Here is a 20,114-nt window from a genome sequence, read left to right on the forward strand (position 1 = left end):
TTTTAATCTTTTAACACAAAAAAAGAGCAAACAAAAAGTCTGCATGTAAAGTATTTTCAAAGTAGCTTATTTGGAGAAAGAGAGAGGTTGTTGAATTCACATTAAACTGCTTTAATATCCTGTAACACATCCCCTTTTAGACATGTATATTGCCATACATTATGAAAAGGGGTGTTGTGCTACAAGATATTAAGGCAGCTTAATGTGAATTCAACAACCGTTCTACAAATAACCTAGCCATTGCACAAAGGTGGTGCAAAGACTGACAAGTCTAAAATGGGTTCACAAAGAAAGAGGTTAAACTTGAGTAACTTATCACATTTTATGTTACAGTTGAGCTAGACAAGTGGAATGGTTATACCATGATACTTTTGGACTCTGCTTGAGCTTTTGACAGGATACAGCATGGAAGGCTTTTGCATAAGTTGGAGGATATGGAAATGGAGTATAAACTATTAGTCTGGATAAGAGAATAGCTGATTGACATATATATCAAAAAATGGTGTATGGAAAATGTGAGTCTGAAAGATTTAAGGTGACCAGTCCTTAGTCTATTGTTATTCATGCTTTATATTAATAATACCAGGAAGGAATTGACAGGAGGCAAAGTTATTTGCTGATGCAAAAATAGGCAGTGTAATCCAGGAATGCACTACTCAGAATGATTTGAATAAGCTGGAATTGTGGGCATGTGAAAATGGCTATTACTTCAATGTTAATAAATGTAGTTAGAGATCAGGAGCATGATAGCAAAGGTTCTGAATACAACTCAGAGAATAATTGCAATACTGAAATGAACAATAACATGTAAGAATAACAAAACCATTTTGCCTGTTTACAAGACTTTGGTATGACCTCATCTGGACTATTGTGCACAGATCTGGTCTCTTGGCTTCCGAGGCAATGCAGATACAGTGAAGAGGGAAGTGCATAGGAGAGCATCAAAGATATCGGGACTGTGGAATTTTGATTATGAGAAATATTAAGAATTTGCAGGCGACTAATGCTAGTAAATAGGAGAAAAGGGATGATATGATAGAGATCTACAAACTTTTGAAAAACTAGAAATCTTTCAGAATTATATTTAAATATATAAAGAGCCAACAGGCTTCATTTTGGCGATATAAACATTAAATTAAGGGGATATTAGATCCCACATTGTTTTAAAACCGAATAAGAAACTCAAAGATTGGAATCAGAGTTTCATGCTGAATATAGTATAAAAAACTATAATAGTATCGGCGAATACTAGCGTGAGCTAAATGCAAGTAGTCCTAGAATGTAGTACAAACACAGGCAACTCATTGCAAAGGTGGGGAAAGTTCTGATCGCAATTCTTGGTATTTTCCATAATGTAAAAACACATTTCCTAGGAAATGTATGCTGTTATTACATTATGGTGGGAGGTCACTACCAAGACCGGTTTCAGCCTTTATTGAGGCTTCAGCAGTGAGTAGCTAGACCAAATTAATACCAAAGGGTATGGTATAAATTTGGTCTAATTCGGCATGAAACTCTCTGATTCCAATCTTTGAGTTTCTTATTCGGTTTTAAAACAATGTGGAATCTAATATCCCCTTAATTTAATTTAAATAATATTTAAATTTTCCTCTAAACTTAGAAATTATTTCAGCTAATGTAGGGATCTTTTTCTTCCTTAGCCCACCTGGGAATGTACAAAATCTTGAACCTGTTGTATTAGTGAAACAGGAAGAACAATTTTAATCAGAGAACAGGAAAAGACATGAAATACCTATAAGCACAGAAAATCTATCAAATGTTTTGCAGTCAGCTGATATTTTGCTGGATTCTAAACTAGCATCTTTGAACTACAAACGATTCAAATTGTAACAGATAAAAAAATTAAGGTCCTAACTTGGCACCCTTTAACATGACATTGCAAATTATGGAGCCTACAGCCTTTGAAAACCAACATTATCTTTCTGTGTCAGCAATATCAACATACATGAAAAGTTACTTTCATTTTTGTATGAACTTCAGTTGACATGATAATTGCAATTTCTACATATCTCCAATAAGATTATATCACATAATCAACCATGTATTCAATTTCTCTGTCATTAAAAACGTGATTTCAGATTTCAACATCCTTACACAAAGAGAATGTGCTCCAGAGCTAGTTAAATGCTTCATTTGCAGAATGAAATAATGCATCAGCTGCATCTTGTTTCATTCTGCAAATTTAAATGAATTAAAGGTTTAGCCACCATTCAATGTTTAATGAAGATAAGTGTTTTAAATTAATCTGTGATAACTGACAAATTATAAAAAAAAATTATGTTGAAATTTTTATATTTGTATCTTAAGGACAAATTATGGGGATCAATACTAGGAATTTTCCTAATTTTATTAGTAATATTAGCCACACGTTACAGCAATTCATTTCCCCTGTCAGATTTTTTATGATTTGCCTTGTAAAAATGATAAGAATAATTATGAAAGCAGAAAATGCTTCAGTATCACAGTGTTATCTATAATGTGAATTGTGAGAAGCTACTGAATACATTCATAATCTGATGTGAACTGTCTCTCTGCATGTAACCAAGAGACAACACTCATGTCCAAGGCTAGAAAAGTTTTGTGCAATTCATCAGTAGGGCAAACTTTTACCTTATGTAACTACCATGTCATCATCATCATCAAATTCCTGCCATGTACCCTCAAGGGGTGTACAGGATATGACAGTACTACATGAAAAAATTACATCATTACTAACTTCCTGTCTACAATTTTCCTCCAAATCAGTCTGTTACTTGTCAAGACTCCAACATTATCAGATCTTATATTTCTGTCGTCTAAGGCACTTTGTACCGTATCAATCCACCTATATCTTGGTCTTCCTCTGGGTCGTTTTCCTGCCAACCTGGCAGAGAACACTTGTTTTGCTAATCTTTCCTCTCCCATTCTATTTAAGTGACCATACCATCTGAGATTAGCTCTTCTAACGCATTCCTGGATGCTGACAATGTCAAGTTCTTTCCTAATATCCTCATTTTTAATATGATATTGCCATTGATGCCATCTGTTCACGCCTCTAATCTTTCTCAGGACTCTCATATCTGCGGTCTCTAGTCTTTGGTCAAGTGTTTTACTTCTGACCCAGCTCTCAGATCCATAAGTTAAAATTGGTTTGAACACAGTCTTGTATACAGCTAATTTAGTGTTCCGACTAATTTCTTTCTTATTCCATATGAATTTATTCAATTGACTTCCCACCATACCAGCTTTGCTGATTCTGTTGTCTATTTCTATATTTAGTTTACCATCTTCGGTAAAAATCGTGCCTAAATAGCTGAAATGTTTTACTTGTTCCACAGGTTCTCCATTCACACAGTTGACATTTTCAATGATTCTGCCTATTTTCATTGTCTTTGTCTTTTTATTGCTGACCTTCATACCATAACTATTACAACATCTATTCAATTTAGTCAGAGAATCTTGCAGACTTGTAGCGGATTTATTTAGAAGTATAACATTATCCGCATAAAGCAAAGAGCTGACATTAACATCTCCAATTTTGATATCATGTTTAATACCACTTTCCTTCATAATGTGATCCATATAGATAATGAATAACAGAGGGGATAATGTACATCCTTGTCTCACACCAGATTTAACATTAAACCATCTTCCTGTACTTCCTTCAATTCTAACTTCTGACTTGCAACTCAAATAAAGACTAAGTATTGCTTGATATAATGCCCCATTGACACCATATAACTGCAGCGTATTGAATAGCTTCTCTCTTGGCACCTTGTCATATGCCTTTTCCAAATCGACAAAACTTAAATACAGATCTTTGTTATATTCCCATGCTTTCTCGACTATTTGTCGTAAAGTGAAGATCTGATCCTGACAGCCTCTATTTGGCCTGAATCCAGCTTGTTCTTCACCAAGCTTTTCTTCTACAATTCTTCTCAACCGTTTCTCAAGTATACTTGCATAGATCTTGCCAGGAACACTCAGTAGGGAAATACCTCTGTAATTCTCACATGCAGTTTTATTTCCCTTTTTATTATTTTTTTTTTTAAACCAAAATTAAAAATGATGGTACGATATAGGTGGGATTCAAAATTAAAAAATAAATAAATAAAAATTACTTTTAAGTTGATTTCAACAAAATGAATAAAGGAATTGAAAACTTGTATGCAGATTACAACAAATTTTAAATAACTTTATTTACATGTTAATTGTCACATATAAAGATATACAGATCTATCTACACTCTTGTTTTTATATCAAGCTAAGATGACACACTAAACATTAGAAGACTCTTCCTTTTATCCCTTCTTCTGGTGGAAGATTATTCACAAGGTCAGTAAATTCAATGCTATTGATTCGAAGCATAGTCAGAGGAATTCTTTTAACTGAAATTCAAAAATCAGTGATTAGTTTTAATTTATGAAGATTAAAATATTTCAAAATGAATAATAGCTAAGGACTATATATGTAATGTGCAGTAATGAGATATATAATGAAATATATAAGGTAAAACAATATACAGGTGATACCTGCTTAGTATTATAATCTTGAAAACAGTCATTAACTGAAATGCCATTTTATCCTTAAAAAAATAATGGTGCAGAAGGAGAGGTGATGTTTCCAGCATTTATAATTCTGATTTATGAGATACCCAAAAGTAATAAAATCAGAGCATACTAAATATATGATGGTAGTAACATTATTCTGCTAAACAATGAAAAGTCCAGCAGATGGATGCCACAATAACTCCAAAATTTACTGCAGCAAAATGGCTGCCAATGACATACTGTCTTGACATGCCGTGGATTGAATATCTTGTGAGGCAGAACAATTCAGCTTCAGACATTATATGGAGGATTTTGTTTTTCCATGGGCACAAGTAATATCAGAAGGTGGATGAAACATTTTAAAATGAAAATATGGAGCTGTCAACCAGCACAAGGATGACTAAAGAAATCTCATAAGAAACAACATGCAGACATATTGAAGATTGGCTGATGAAAAGGAAAATAGAAATCTGGTTAAATTCTATGGTCAGCAATTTCACAGTTTTTTATCCTACAATGCACAAGGTGTGATATCCTACATTTGCTACAAACACAAACAGAGTGTGAGTTCCCATTACTGGCTCAGTAACTGCTGTTCTCCCTAGTACCTACAATCCCGCATTTTCAAAGTCCATCAGATCATGTTCTATGTCAATCAGTAACTTCAAACAAACAGTATGTCACATACTGCCAGTATCCCATATACTGGCTATTAGAATGATAATAAGTGCTACCTGGCAGGGTGGAATGGCTGGTTGTGATATAATGGGGGGAGGGGGTCATAATATTTTGACCGGACTGGGCATGCACATTGCTGACATACTGTTTTCACCAACTCAAACGTTTTTTAAAGGATTTCACTGAAAATTCAACCATAATATTATGAGCAACTTAATTTATCCAAAAATCATGATCTAATAAAAATTTAAAATATACTGTTTCTATATATATTCTGCTGGCATGGTAAGAAAGACTGACAGAAGAAACAAGAAGTGAAGTCTAATTCTTCACATACCATAAAGAGAACCACTAATGGATGTCATTGGAAACTTGGCCATTGGGAAGGTGTAAGGATGAGAGTTACAGATATGCAGCAATTTATTTTGCATCCGAATTTATTGGTGATTACTTATGACAGAAGCAGATTCAAGAAACAATCTTTTAAGTATGTATTTGGCTTCTTTGAAGTAATGTGGTTGTTTCAACAGTTTGACATTCCTGACTATCAAAAATGGAACTTTTTCTAGCCACTTTAAGCCTCAAATAAATAGAAGGCAATGGTCATACACTGCACAATGAAAGTCTTGCCATGAAATGTTAGAAATCTAATAGCATATTTAGTACTATGAGAAGGCTACAGATTATTATCATCATCAGTTTCCTGATATGCACCCCAAAGAGGTGTTCAGGTTACTATAACAGCACTACATGATTAAGTTTACATAATTATTAATCTCCTATCAACAATTTTCCTCCAAATCAGTCTATTACTTGTGAACACTCCAATATTGTCATATCTAACATTTTGTGCTTCTAAGCCACTTCTGACTGAATCAATCCATCTAAGCTTGGTCTTCCTCTGGGTCTCTTTCCTGCCATTTGGCAAATACCTGTTTTGCTAACTGTTCCTCACCCATTCTATTTAAGTGGCCATACAATCTTAGATTAGCTCTGCTGACACATTACTGAATGCAAATAATGTCAAGTTCCTTTCTAATATCTTCATTTTTAATACGATTCTGCCAATGGCATAATCATTAAAAGAGAGACCTCATATCTGTGGTATCAAGTCTTTGATCATGTGCTTTATTTTTACAGATCCATAACCTAAAACTGCCTTGAACAATGTCTTGTATACTGCTATCTTGGTGTTTTGACTAATTGATGAAATCTATACAAATTTATTCAGCTGGCTATCCACCATACCAGCTTTACTTATTCTGTTGTCTATTTCCAGATTCAACCTGCCATCTTCACTAAAAACTATGCCTAAATAGCTGAAATATTTTACTTGTTCTATAGGATCTCCATTCAGAATGCTGCTGGAAGTTCTATGCTCCTGCCTATTTTCATAGTTTTGGTCTTTTTATTGCTGATTTTCATGCCAGATTTGTTAGAGCTGTCATTCAATTTAGTTAAAGAAACCTGGAGACTTGCACTAGATGTTCAGGAGTACAACACATCTGCAGCAAAGAGCTAAATTTGATATTCCCAAATGCTACTTTCTTTCATAACGTGATCTATATAACTAGTGTCCAAAATCTAAGGACAAACACTATTTCTGAAGATTATAACTGCAAATTCAGATTCAGCTTATGGAAATTTGTATAACTGACGATTTCAAGTAGAAAGCAAGTACACATTCAAGTTTTCGTATCAAACAGTAGCACTCAACAGGATAAAAGGCAAAAGAAGTGAATTGTGTTTGAAGTAAGCTCTCTTCGTGGAATAAAGGAATAAAGTTGCAAACTTGGATGTCTCGTAATGTCTTAAAGATATCATATAGATCAGTGCTTCCCAAACTTTGGAAAAATTAAAATATTTCACGGTCCCCATCGAAAAAATATCCTAATATAGACATATATTATTATATTTATTGTATTTATATTCAAGATTTTGCATTTGTAATCTTTTTTGTGTTTCTTATAAATACCTTTGAAATGAAACTTATATGAATAAGCATATATTTACTAATATTCATTAATCGCCGAAATATGCAAGAAGTAAAATTTGTAAACCAACACCAATGTGTGATTTTTTTCCATTCAAATATAAAAAAGAACAAAAAAAAAGAAGGAAATTATAAAAATTAAATATGTTATTAAAAAAAAAAAAATCGACTTGGTCTTGAAACATTTTAAATTTTTCATTATTTCACGGCCTCCAAGGGGGCCGCGGTCCACAGTTTGGGAAGTGCTGATCTAGATGATTTCACGAGGGAAGTATTACTGGAAAGCTTGAAGAAGACTGCAGAATTAATGATACTGCCAGAGAATTTGGAATCTCATATAGTTAAAGTTTTTGTCGTAAAACTTCACTGCCAGCTCTAGCTATGATATGAGTCAAAGAGAAAATGATATAAGGGCTAGGGCGTACCCCTTAAGCGATGCACAGCCACATTGCCCTACAGCTGCGAGAAGTGGACGAGGTCTACCGCATCAAGGGCAGGTGCGGTTAAAGAAGCGAGCCCAGCAGGTGGAGAAGATGTTGCGAGTGGGAACACTGAATGTTGGAAGCATGACTGGAAGGGGAAGAGAGGTGGCAGACATGATGAGGAAGAGGAAGTTGGACATTTTGTGTGTGCAGAAGACAAGGTGGAAGGGGGGGAAAGGCAAAGGAACTGGGAGATGGATATAAATTGTTCTACTCTGGAGCGAATAACAAGGGAAGAAATGGTGTAGGAATTGTGGTGTGTGGCAGAATGAAGGGCAAAGTACTGGAAGTGGGTAGAAGGAATGACAGGATCATGCAAATGAAATTGGGTCTTGGAGAAGAGCGGGTGGTCATATTATGTGTATATGTCCCGCAAGTTGGCTGTACAGCAGAGGAGAAAGATGAGTTCTGGAACGTGTTAGATGAAGAAATGAGGGAACTGGTGATTGTTGGAGGAAACTTGAACGGACACATAGGGAGACAGAACAGAGACTGTGAAAGGGTGCATGGTGGCCATGGAGTGGGAATGATGAACCAGGAAGGAGAGAAGGTTGTGGACTTTGCAGTAGCGTTTCATTCGGCAATTGTGAACTCGTTTTTCTACAAGAGGGAAGAACATTTGATAACATTTAGGAGTGGTAACAACAGTTCACAAATTGACTACATTTTGACTAGAAGAAAACATCTTAAGGTTGTGACAAATTGTAAAGTAATTCCAACAGATCAAGTGGCACAGCAACACTGACTGCTGTGCGCAGACTTTAAAATAAGATCAAAGATAAGAACCTCTGGAAGCCATGGGATGAAGACAATTAAGTGGTTTCGCTTAAAAGAAGAGAGTGTGAGGAATCATTTTAGGGGGAGAGTGTTAGAGAGGATTTCGGATGGACTGGAAAGATTGGTGGAAACATAATTCAAAAGTAATCCTGAGCTGTGCAATCGAGGTGCTTGGTGAGACATCTGGAAAGATTAGAGAGCAGAAGGAGGGTTGATGGTGGAATAATAATGTACAAGTGGCAGTGACAGCTAAGAGGAAGGCAAAGCAGAAGTGGGATGAGTCAAGAGTGGAAGAGGACAGAGAGGTGTACAGAGAGAGAAAGCAAGAAGCCAAGAGAGTTGTGGCACAGGCAAAGGCCATGGCATATCAAGATCTGTATGGTCAATTAGAAACAAAGGAAGGACAGGGAAAAATTTACCAAGTAGCGAAATGTAGAAATAAAGCAGCAAAGGACATCTTACATGTGAGGCAGATCAAAGACGCTGAAGGAAGAGTATTATGGAGGGATGTGGACATAAGAAACAGATGGAGAATATACTTTGAGGGACTTTTGAATGAGGAAAATGCAAGGACTCACAGAGAAGACGGGCAGCTTTCTGAGGGGATGGTGCAGAACATCAGTAGAGTGGAAGTGACGGAGGTCATGAAGAGAATGAGGAATGGAAAATCGGTGGGTCCCGACAGGATTCCAGTGGAGGCATGGAAGGCACTGGAGGAAGAGGAAATTGACCTGCTGTGGGACCTGTTCGTGAAAGTTTGCCAACAGGAAAATATACCCGAGGAATGGAGGGAGAGTACTCTTGTCCCCATCTACAAGGGTAAAGGGGATGCACAAGACTGTAAAAACAGAGGAATAAAGTTGATGTCCCACACAATGAAAATCCTAGAAAGGGTTCTTGATGGAAGATTGAGAAAGGAGGTGGAGATTGCAAAGGAACAATTTGGCTTCATGCCTGGTAGATCAACAACAGATGCTATCTTTGGGTTACGGCAGATGATGGAAAAGTTTCGAGAGAAACAATGGGAGCTACATCGGACATTTATTGATCTGGAGAAAGCATACAATAGAGTGCCAAGGCATGAAGTCTGGAGGTGTCTGAGGGAGAAGGTTCTGGAGAAATATGTCAGGTTGGTGCAGGAGATGTACAGAAATGTGAAGACAAGTGTTCGGACCTGTCTGGGACAGACAGAAAATTTTCAAGTAACAGTTGGCTTGCATCAAGGGTCAAGTCCGTTTCTGTTTAACACTGTGACGGAGGAGGCGAGAGAAGATGCGCCTTGGACAATGTTGAATGCAGATGACATCTTGCTGTGTGCAGATTCAAGAGAAGAAGCGGGAACTAAACCGGAAAGATGGAGAAAAGTACTGGAAGAGAGAGGTATGAGACTGAGCAGAAGTAAGACAGATGTGTTGCACAGTGGGCGGCCAGGAGACAGATCTGGAGCTGGAAGGAAATGTCGTCAGGAAGGTGAGGGACTTTAGATACTTTGGTTCAACAGTGGAAGAAGATGGAAGAGCTGAGAAGGAAGTGGGATGCAGGATACAAGCGGGTTGGAGGAACTGGAGGGAGATGGCTGGAGTGTTATGCGATAAGAGGGTGCCGATCAATCTGAAAGGCAAAATCTATAGGACACTAGTGAGGCCAGCTATGACGTATGCTATAGAAACTGTGGCCCTGAGGAAAAATAACATCAGCAGGATGGAAGTAGCAGAGATGAGAATGCTTAGGTGGATGTGCGGTGTGACCAGAAAGGATCGTCTGAGAAATGACTATGTGAGGGAACAGTGAAAGTTACGAACTTAGGAGCGAAGATACAGGAGGCAAGGTTGAGATGGTTTGGAAGGAGGAAGCGTGGGCAGCCAAAGAAGAGATGGAGGGAGCTGGTAAAAGAGGACTTGAGGATGAAGAACTTGGATGTGGTGACAGCCCAAGACAGAAGGATGTGGAGGAGACTCATCATCAACAGTGACCCCACTTAAGTGGGAGAAGCTGCAGAAGAAGAAGAAGATATAGCATTGTATCTGGGCTTTGGCTAGTGTTTCAAACAAATGGAATGTATTCTAGGCATTTGCTAAGAGGTCACCCTTGCTCTACCACGGAGCATAAAGACATTTTTGGTTATAACAGTGAAACGTAATCAACACATCACAGCAGGTCAGCTGGCAAGTTGACTCTACTGAAGCACAGGTATGCAGATATTTCAACAAACTGTGGCAAAACGTCTGTAACACTGCAGCTCATCATATAGAGTACATTTTCAGTGGTGTTGTATCCATAAAAATTGAGAAGAATCCCAAAACATTAATGACTGATTTCGAGAAAGCAACTATCAATGTTTTTTCTAACATATTTACATCAACAACTAACAGTTGTTGATGTAAATATGTTAGAAAAAACATTGATAGTTGCTTTCTCGAAATCAGTCATTAATGTTTTGGGTTGTTGATGTAAATATGTTAGAAAAAACATTGATAGTTGCTTTCTCAAAATCAGTCATTAATGTTTTGGGATCTAATGATGAACGTAAGCCCTTTAAGGCACTGAATAATCTGCTGTAAGTTAATTCTGATTTGCCAGGAAGCAAAGCAAAAAGCCGCCATGGAATCCTTAGGGGTCTCATGCCAGTCCCAAGCCTGGATAAAGGAGAAGGATCGGTCAGATGAATGTCAATGCTCTGACCATAAAGAAAAAACATGATTGCTATCTGATGCCTATACGATCAACAGCTACAACATGCAGGCTCGGAAGTCACCTGGATCAACAAGGTCTGCAATACCAACCAAGTGATTCCATATCATACGCATTACTTGGTGATATCTGCTTCAATTTTTCAGTCAGTTTCCTAACGCTATCTAAATCTAGTTTTTTTTTTCCATATAACTCACTACAGTATCTTGTCCATCACTGTACAATTTTATCTTTATTCATCAATACTTTGCCTTTTTCATCTTTAACTGTAGTCTGCTTTGGTTGCCACCTTCTATTAATGGTTCTAATCATGTTGTACACCTCCCTAGTTTTATGCTCTCCATAGTACTGTTCTATATTATTGCATTGGGCTTCTAACCATTTCATCTTATCCAGCTAATTGCTTTTTTCCACCTCATTACACTTTCTTCTATATTGCTCCTCTATTTGTTCTGATGTATCCCTTCTTATCTTCAACATTCCCTTCTCCTGTACTAACTTTAGTGTCTTCACTCTTAAATTCAAATTTTTTTTTCTTTGTCCATACTTTTAAGTTTCTTTAACATTGTTCAGTACCTTCTTTGTATTTCTGCTTCACTTATTCTTGCTCTCTTCATTTGATGATGGGGTTTATATTTTCTTTTTAGTTTCAACTTGATGTTTGCAATACTAAACTATGATCTGACTCTATATCTGCTCCTTGAAAAGTTCAACACTGCTGTACTGATGTTATCCATCTTTTAATCGTAATCATATCAATCATGTTCTTGGTTTTCTCATCATTTGATCACCACGTCCATTTTCTACACTCCTTTTGCTGAAATCTTGTGTTACAGATCATTCTCATGGTTCACAGCAAATTCTAACATTTTTTCACCTCGTTCATTTCTTTCTCCGAAACCATATTTTCCCATAACTCTTTCCCAACCATCATTATAGATTCTGACTTTGGCATTCCAATCTCCTTCAATAATTAGTACATCTTACTTTGCTATTGTTTCTATTACAGCACAGATGAGGATATTGTCAGATTTTTGTAAAATAAGACAATATCCTCATCTGGGCTGTCAGATGTGGGTTCATATATCATTCGTTCTCTCAATGAGTCTCTAACTACCTGCAGGTCTCTCATAATAATAATAACAATAATAATCCTGCTTCATGCTTGGTGTCATGCCATGATTATATGACTTCGCATCTATTTATCTTTCCTGCTGATGTCTATTGCAACTCTTCCAGTCCTAGTATATTACACCGATATCTCTTCATTTCCTTGCAAAGTAATTCTAGTTTTCCTAACATCCTAAGTGTCCATACATTCCATGTTCCTACTGATAATAGTTCTGTTAGTTTCAGTTTCCTTTCAGTGTCCCACTTTTCAATCCAACCCCCGATCGATCGATTGGTATGGCGGACCTTGTTGAATCGGGCGATGTCCGAGCCGGCATGTTGTAGCTGTTGATCAAATAGGCATCAACAGCTACATTATGGTCAGAGCATCAACACTCATCTGACTGATCCTCCTCCTTTATCCAGGCTGGTAAGTGTAAAAGTGGGACTGGTATGAGCCAGTCCCAAGCCTGGCTTTTTGCTTTGCTTCCTGGTAAATCAGAATTAACTTACAACAGATTACTCAGTGCCTTAAAGGGTTTACGTTCATTAGATTCTGAAATATTAATGGTTGACTTCGAGGAAGCAACTATCAACACTTTTTCTAACATATTTACATCAACAACTATAACAAGTTGTTTATTTCATATGGCACAAAATCTTTATTGCAAAATTGTTGCCATTGGTTTGAAGTTACGCTATCTAACAGATGCTGAATTCAACATGAAAAGTAAATGCTTCAAAGCATTAGCATTTCTTCCAATGAGCGATGTTACTGATGGATTTGTTGAATTGACGATCTGCAGAAAAAAAAAAGTTAATTATTTATGCACATTTGCACATTAGACTGTTTGCCCTAATTCCTTGAAGAGAACAGCAGACTTATTTAACCAGGTGATGCCCCAGCTGGAATGACATTTAATCTTGATGTATCATCATTGTCTTTTGGTTTAAGCCAATGGAGAATACAACTTCATTCTAAATCCCAAACCAACAGTCCATTGCTGTTCATTCGGAGTCCTGGTAGTACCTACTATCAGGATGCACTACAAGACTGGACATTAGGTCAGAAAACCAAGTTAGTTCTTCGCATTCTTCATAAAAAGGCCATGTGGTTTCCTCCTAATTATCTGGTTTTGATCTTTAAGACAACTCTTCCTCTCTCACAATTCTATTAAAATGTCAGAATGGAAGGAAATTTTACATCATATTTTTATCTTTTTTTTGTTGCAGCTAATCCTGTAAGAAGAATTACACAGCCAGTCAAAATGTATATGCCTGTTCTGTACTGTTATATACACTACACTTGTTAATATAGTGTATAGATTCTCATAAACTAACATTCACAACTCCCAGTGTGTGTGAAATATGAAACACTACAAGAGTAAGATGCTCTATACACACATCCAAGGTAAGGAAAGGACTGGAGGACATAATCTTTGACAGAACAAAGAAAGGAATCAATTCTCTAACCATTAAAGTGAGTTGCAAGATGTATTTCTTTAAGTCCAGCACTTTACTCTAATGTACTTAATGTAAGGAATGATGACTTATTATCTAAAACAGGTACTGTGGAAGGTAAAGAGAGAATTCTTTTTTAATCAGAAACAATATTTGCTACAAAAGCATTTTTACAGTTTACAATTCTTGTTGGTTTGAAGAACAAATATTAAAACTAAAAATAATGAATTCTTTATAAAGACATACATAAATATACTTAGGCAGCAAGAGGATGGAAATCAATATTAGATTATTTTATCTTAAATGAAAAACAGAGTTTTCGTTAGATGTTAGAGTTCACAGAGGATATGAAATAAGCAGTGACCACATCCTTGTTAAAATAAAATTAAGATTACCACCTAAATGGCTACAAGTAACAAGAAGAGAAAGAAAATTTAAAACATTTGTTTATAAAACTAGACTATTAAATGACACAAATATACAATGGTTATATGAAACAAAGACTTAACCAATAACCAGATAAAATAAAACAAAGTGAAAAAATAGGATGGCTTAATATAAAAACGATACTAAATGCAGCAGCAAATGAAAGCTTAGGAAAGACCAAATTCCTGACAGGTACCCTCAAGAGGTGTACAGGATATGATAGTACTACATGAAAAATTTACATCATTACTAACTTCTTATCTACAATTTTCCCCCAAATCAGTCTGTTACTTGTCAAGACTCCAACATCATTATTAGATCTTATATTTCTATCGTCTAATGCACTGTGTACAATATCAATCCACCTATATCTTACTCTGGGTCGTTTTCCTGCCAACCTGGCAGAGAACACTTGCTTTGCTAATCTTTCCTCGCTTATTCTCTTTAAGTGACCATACCATTTGAGATTAGCTCTGCTAATGCTTTCCTGGATGCTGATAATGTCTAGTTCTTTCCTAATATCCTCGTTTTTAATATGATTTTGCCATTGATGCCATCTGTTCACACCTCTACTCTTTCTCAGGACTCTCATATCTGCGGTCTCTAGTTAAATGTTTTACTTCTGACCCAGCTCTCAGATCCATAAGTTAAAACTAGTTTGAACACTGTTTTGTATACAGCTAATTTAGTGTTCTGACTCTTATTCCATATGAATTTATTCAATTGACTTCCTACCATAGCAGCTTTGTTGATTCTGTTGTATATTTCCATATTTAATTTACCATCTTCGCTAAAAATCGTGCCTAAGTAGCTGAAATGTTTTACTTGTTCCACAGGTTCTCCATTCACAACACAGTTGACATTTTCAATGATTCTACCTATTTTCATTGTCTTTGTCTTTTTATTGCTGATCTTCATATCTATTACAACAGTTATTCAATTTAGTCAGGGAATCTTGCAGACTTGTAGCGGATTTATTTAGAAGTATAACATCATCCGCATAAAGCAAAGAGCTGAGATTAACATCTCCAATTTTGATATCATGTTTAATACCACTTTCCTTCATAATGTGATCCATATAGATAATTAATAACAGAGGGGATAATGTACATCCTTGTCTCACACAAGATTTAACATTAAACCATCTTCCTGTACTTCCTTCATTTCTAACTGCTGACTTGCAACTAAAATAAAGACTAAGTATTGTTGATATAATTGTCCATTGACACCTTATAACTGTAGCGTATGGAATAGCTTCTCTCTTGGCTCCTTGTCATATGCCTTTTCTAGATCGACAAAACTTAAATACAGATCTTTGTTATATTCCCATGCTTTCTCGACTATTTGTCGTAAAGTGAAGATCTGATCCTGACAGCCTCTATTTGGCCTGAATCCAGCTTTCTCTTCACCAAGCTTTTCTTCCACAATTCTTCTCAACCGTTTCTCAAGTATACTTGCATATATCTTACCAGGAACACTAAGTAGGGAAATACCTCTGTAATTCTCACATTCAGTTTTATTTCCCTTTTTTATATATGGGTACTATTAGAGCTCTACTCTAATCATCAGGAATTCGTCCCTCTGTCTAGGCCTTCTGAACTAAGCAGTGCAACCACTGTAACTTTTATACCACCATACTTGAGCATTTCTGATTGAATATCATCTACTCCCGCTGCGTTTCCACATTTCAAGACTTTGATGGCTTTTTCTACTTCAAGTATGGATATGTATTCCTGACTGTATGCCTGTGGAGTGTTTTTTACCACTGTGCTATCACTGCTTGTTTCATTTAGCAATTTTTCAAAGTAATTACTCGATACGTCAAGGATATCTTTTTCTCCTGTTTTCATATCACCTTTATCATCTCTAACTCCTTTTACAGCACTCTTTCCTCCATTTCGAAACTTCTTCAACAACCTCCAGAATATCTTACCACCTTCTTGATATTTATTTTCTATGTTCTTGCCAAAGTACTCCCATGACTTTTCTTTAGCTAGTTTAACACAGTGTTTAGCTTTCTTAAATTTGTTTCTGTATTCTCTAAGAGCACAAGCCGACTTATTTGCCAGGAACTTTTGATATGCTTTCTTCTTTTATTTCACTGCCTCTTTAACTTCCTGTGTCCACCATGGAGTTCTGATTTTTCTATTCTTGCAGACAACCTCACCACATGCTTCTCTGGCTGAATCAATCAGGGTTTTCTTCAAGGCTTGCCACTGAATCTCTAAAGTTTGGTTCCTGTTCTGAAACTCTTTCATTTTTTCTTCAATAATCTTTTTGTATTTTAGTCTACAGTTCACATCTGAGAGCTGCTCAACTTTTATTCGCTTTAAAACTTTCTTACATGTTATTCTTTTCAATATGAAATTCAATTTTATCCTGCTCAAGACTAAATAGTGATCACTTCCAATTTCAAATCCTCTGTACACTCTGGTGTCCTGCACCAGGGAGAAAACATCACTATCAACAATAACATAGTCAATGAGTCTTTTCTTATTCCTAGCCTCTTCTCTCCATGTGAATTTGTGCACATTTTTATGTTGGAACATGGTGTTAGTAATAACCAGTCCATGTCCAGAGCAGAAATCCAACAGATATTTGACATTATAATTAGCTTTGCTCTTTTCTCCAAATTTTTCCAAAATATTTTTGTATGTCTCACAATCATTTCCTACTCTGCTATTTAGATCCCCAACAAGGACCAACTTTTCCTTTTTCATTGTGTCAGTTGCTTTTTCTAAAGCGTCAAAAAATTCCTCCACTTCTTCCTTAGTAGAAACTTCTGTGGGACCATAGGCACAAATAAGTCTCATTGTCCAGTTCCCCATTCTCATATTTGCCCACATTACTCTACTTGATACTGACTGCCATTCAAGAAGATTAGCCTCTAATCTTATTTTGTGTTTTGTGTTGAATACTATGGCTACTCCTTCTTTTCCTTGATTGTCATTGCCTGAATATAACATTTTGTATTTATTGCTCAGAAAGATCTCACCAGTTTTTGTTTTTTTTTGTTTCAGTCACACCTATTATGTCGATCTGGTACTTATCTAATTCCTCAGCTAGCTCCATTTCTTTGCCATTCAGGCTTCTTATGTTGATAGTACCAATCTTTAACTCTGGTGATATTGAGTTGGGGTGTGCTTACAGATTTGTTCCAGTAGCTGACTTTTTGCTGTTTGCCCTGGTTTCCTGGCGAAAACAACAGGGGCATTGTTTAACCGGGCAACGCCCCAGCTGGCATGAAATTTTGTCATGTTGTACCATCATTTTGTTTATTGGTTTATGCCAATAAGAATACAATTTGGTTGGCTACCAAATTGCCAGTCCATCCTCATTCGTTCAGTATCCAAGGTAGATACCGAAAAGGGTGCACCACGAGAAGGTGAGGATTGGACATTAGGTCAGAAGCCCTGGTCGGTTCTCCGCATTCCTTTAAAGGCTATGTGGAAGTCTCCTCTCAGTTATACAGCTTTGACCCTTAAGCACTCCAAGAAATAATCAAAATGAATAAAGAAGCCTATCATAAACGGTTAAGCAGTAAAAGATTAGAAGATGAAATAGAATACAAAAGAATACGAGCCATTGCTACAAGAGAAGTCAGAAAAAGGTATAGAGAATCATGGAACAAACTTGTTTCTAATTTAGAACATGATTTATATGAAATAAGACCTAATGTATATAAGATTTTGAAACACTTAAATGCAGATACTAAAGAAAACATAAAATTAAACACCGAATTGAAATGAGAAGAATTTCAAAATTTCTACACAGAATTATGGACAGATAAATATTTTAAAAAAGACAACTAGCAAACATTTATTGAAAATGAAAAGGAAATAACTAAAGAAGAATTAGAAATCAGCCTGAAAGAAACAAGAAATGGAAAATCACATGGAGAATATAAGCTAGGTTCAGAACTATATAAATATACAGAAACAAGATTCAAAGAAAGACTCCTATTATTTTTAAATAAAATTTATTCAACTGGTAACCCCTGAATAGAATGGGAAAAAAGCAATTGTGATTCCTATCTTTACAAAAAGGTAGTAGAGATAACACTATAGAGGTATAAGTACACTAACCCTTTCTTTTAAGCTTACACGGTGATCCGAATGCATTTTTGAAAATTATGGAGACAACTACTGTGTTTGAATAAAAACTTTAGTTTATCATCATCATCAAATTCCTGCCATGTACCCTCAAGGGGTGTACAGGATATGACAGTACTACATGAAAAAATTACATCATTACTAACTTCCTATCTACAATATTCCTCCAAATCAGTCTGTTACTTGTCAAGACTCCAACATTATCAGATCTTATATTTCTGTCGTCTAAGGCACTTTGTACCGTATCAATCCACCTATATCTTGGTCTTCCTCTGGGTCGTTTTCCTGCCAACCTGGCAGAGAACACTTGTTTTGCTAATCTTTCCTCTCCCATTCTATTTAAGTGACCATACCATCTGAGATTAGCTCTGCTAACGCATTCCTGGATGCTGACAATGTCAAGTTCTTTCCTAATATCCTCATTTTTAATATGATATTGCCATTGATGCCATCTGTTCACGCCTCTAATCTTTCTCAGGACTCTCATATCTGCGGTCTCTAGTCTTTGGTCAAGTGTTTTACTTCTGACCCAGCTCTCAGATCCATAAGTTAAAATTGGTTTGAACACAGTCTTGTATACAGCTAATTTAGTGTTCCGACTAATTTCTTTCTTATTCCATATGAGTTTATTCAATTGACTTCCCACGATACCTGCTTTGCTGATTCTGTTGTCTATTTCTATATTTAGTTTACCATCTTCAGTAAAAATTGTGCCTAAGTAGCTGAAATGTTTTACTTGTTCCACAGGTTCTCCATTCACAACACAGTTGACATTTTCAATGATTCTGCCTATTTTCATTGTCTTTGTCTTTTTATTGCTGACCTTCATACCATATCTATTACAACAGCTATTCAATTTAGTCAGAGAATCTTGCAGACTTGTAGCGGATTTATTTAGAAGTATAACATCATCCGCATAAAGCAAAGAGCTGACATTAACATCTCCAATTTTGATATCAGGTTTAATACCACATTCCTTCATAATGTGATCCATATAGATAATGAATAACAGAGGGGATAATGTACATCCTTGTCTCACACCAGATTTAACATTAAACCATCTTCCTGTACTTCCTTCAATTCTAACTGCTGACTCACAACTCAAATAAAGACTAAGTATTGCTTGATATAATTTCCCATTGACACCATATAACTGCAGCGTATTGAATAGCTTCTCTCTTGGCACCTTGTCATATGCCTTTTCCAAATCGACAAAACTTAAATACAGATCTTTGTTATATTCCCATGCTTTCTCGACTATTTGTCGTAAAGTGAAGATCTGATCCTGACAGCCTCTATTTGGCCTGAATCCAGCTTGTTCTTCACCAAGCTTTTCTTCAACAATTCTTCTCAACCGTTTCTCAAGTATACTTGCATAGATCTTGCCAGGAACACTCAGTAGGGAAATACCTCTGTAATTCTCACATTCAGTTTTATTTCCCTTTTTATATATGGGTACTATGAGAGCTCTACTCCAATCATCGGGAATTCGTCCCTCTGTCCAGGCTTTCTGAACTATGCAGTGCAGCCACTGTAAGACTCTTATACCACCATACTTCAGCATTTCTGGTCGAATATCATCTACTCCTGCTGCCTTTCCACATTTCAAGCCTTTGATGGCTTTTTCTACTTCAAGTATGGATATGTATTCCGGACTGCATGCCTGGTCAGTGTTTTTTATCACTGTGCTGCCATCACTGCTTGTTTCATTTAGCAGTTTTTCAAAGTAATTACTCCATACTTCAAGGATATCTTTTTCTCCTGTTTTCATTTCACCTTTATCATCTCTAATTCCTTTTACAGCACTCTTTCCTCCATTCCTAAGCTTCTTCAA

At 36.3% G+C, this 20,114-nt stretch overlaps 1 protein-coding gene across 1 annotated transcript in view; it reads right to left on the minus strand.

Moving 5' to 3' along the window:
• Positions 1-4,174: 4,174 nt before the first annotated feature.
• Positions 4,175-20,114, minus strand: part of mRpL21 (mitochondrial ribosomal protein L21) — a 74,398-nt gene continuing 58,458 nt past the window's right edge. Inside the window, exon 6 of the mRNA XM_090413136.1 lies at positions 4,175-4,388. Within this exon, the coding sequence (XP_090269262.1) occupies positions 4,285-4,388 (104 nt within the window). The 3' untranslated portion in view covers positions 4,175-4,284. The remainder of the gene's footprint in view (positions 4,389-20,114) is intronic.

This window comes from Typopeltis vanoorti, chromosome 23, assembly GCF_054136105.1.
Source record: "Typopeltis vanoorti isolate ZY-2024b chromosome 23, IOZ_Tvanoo_1.0, whole genome shotgun sequence".
In the NCBI taxonomy this organism is placed as follows: Eukaryota; Metazoa; Arthropoda; class Arachnida; order Uropygi; family Thelyphonidae; genus Typopeltis; species Typopeltis vanoorti.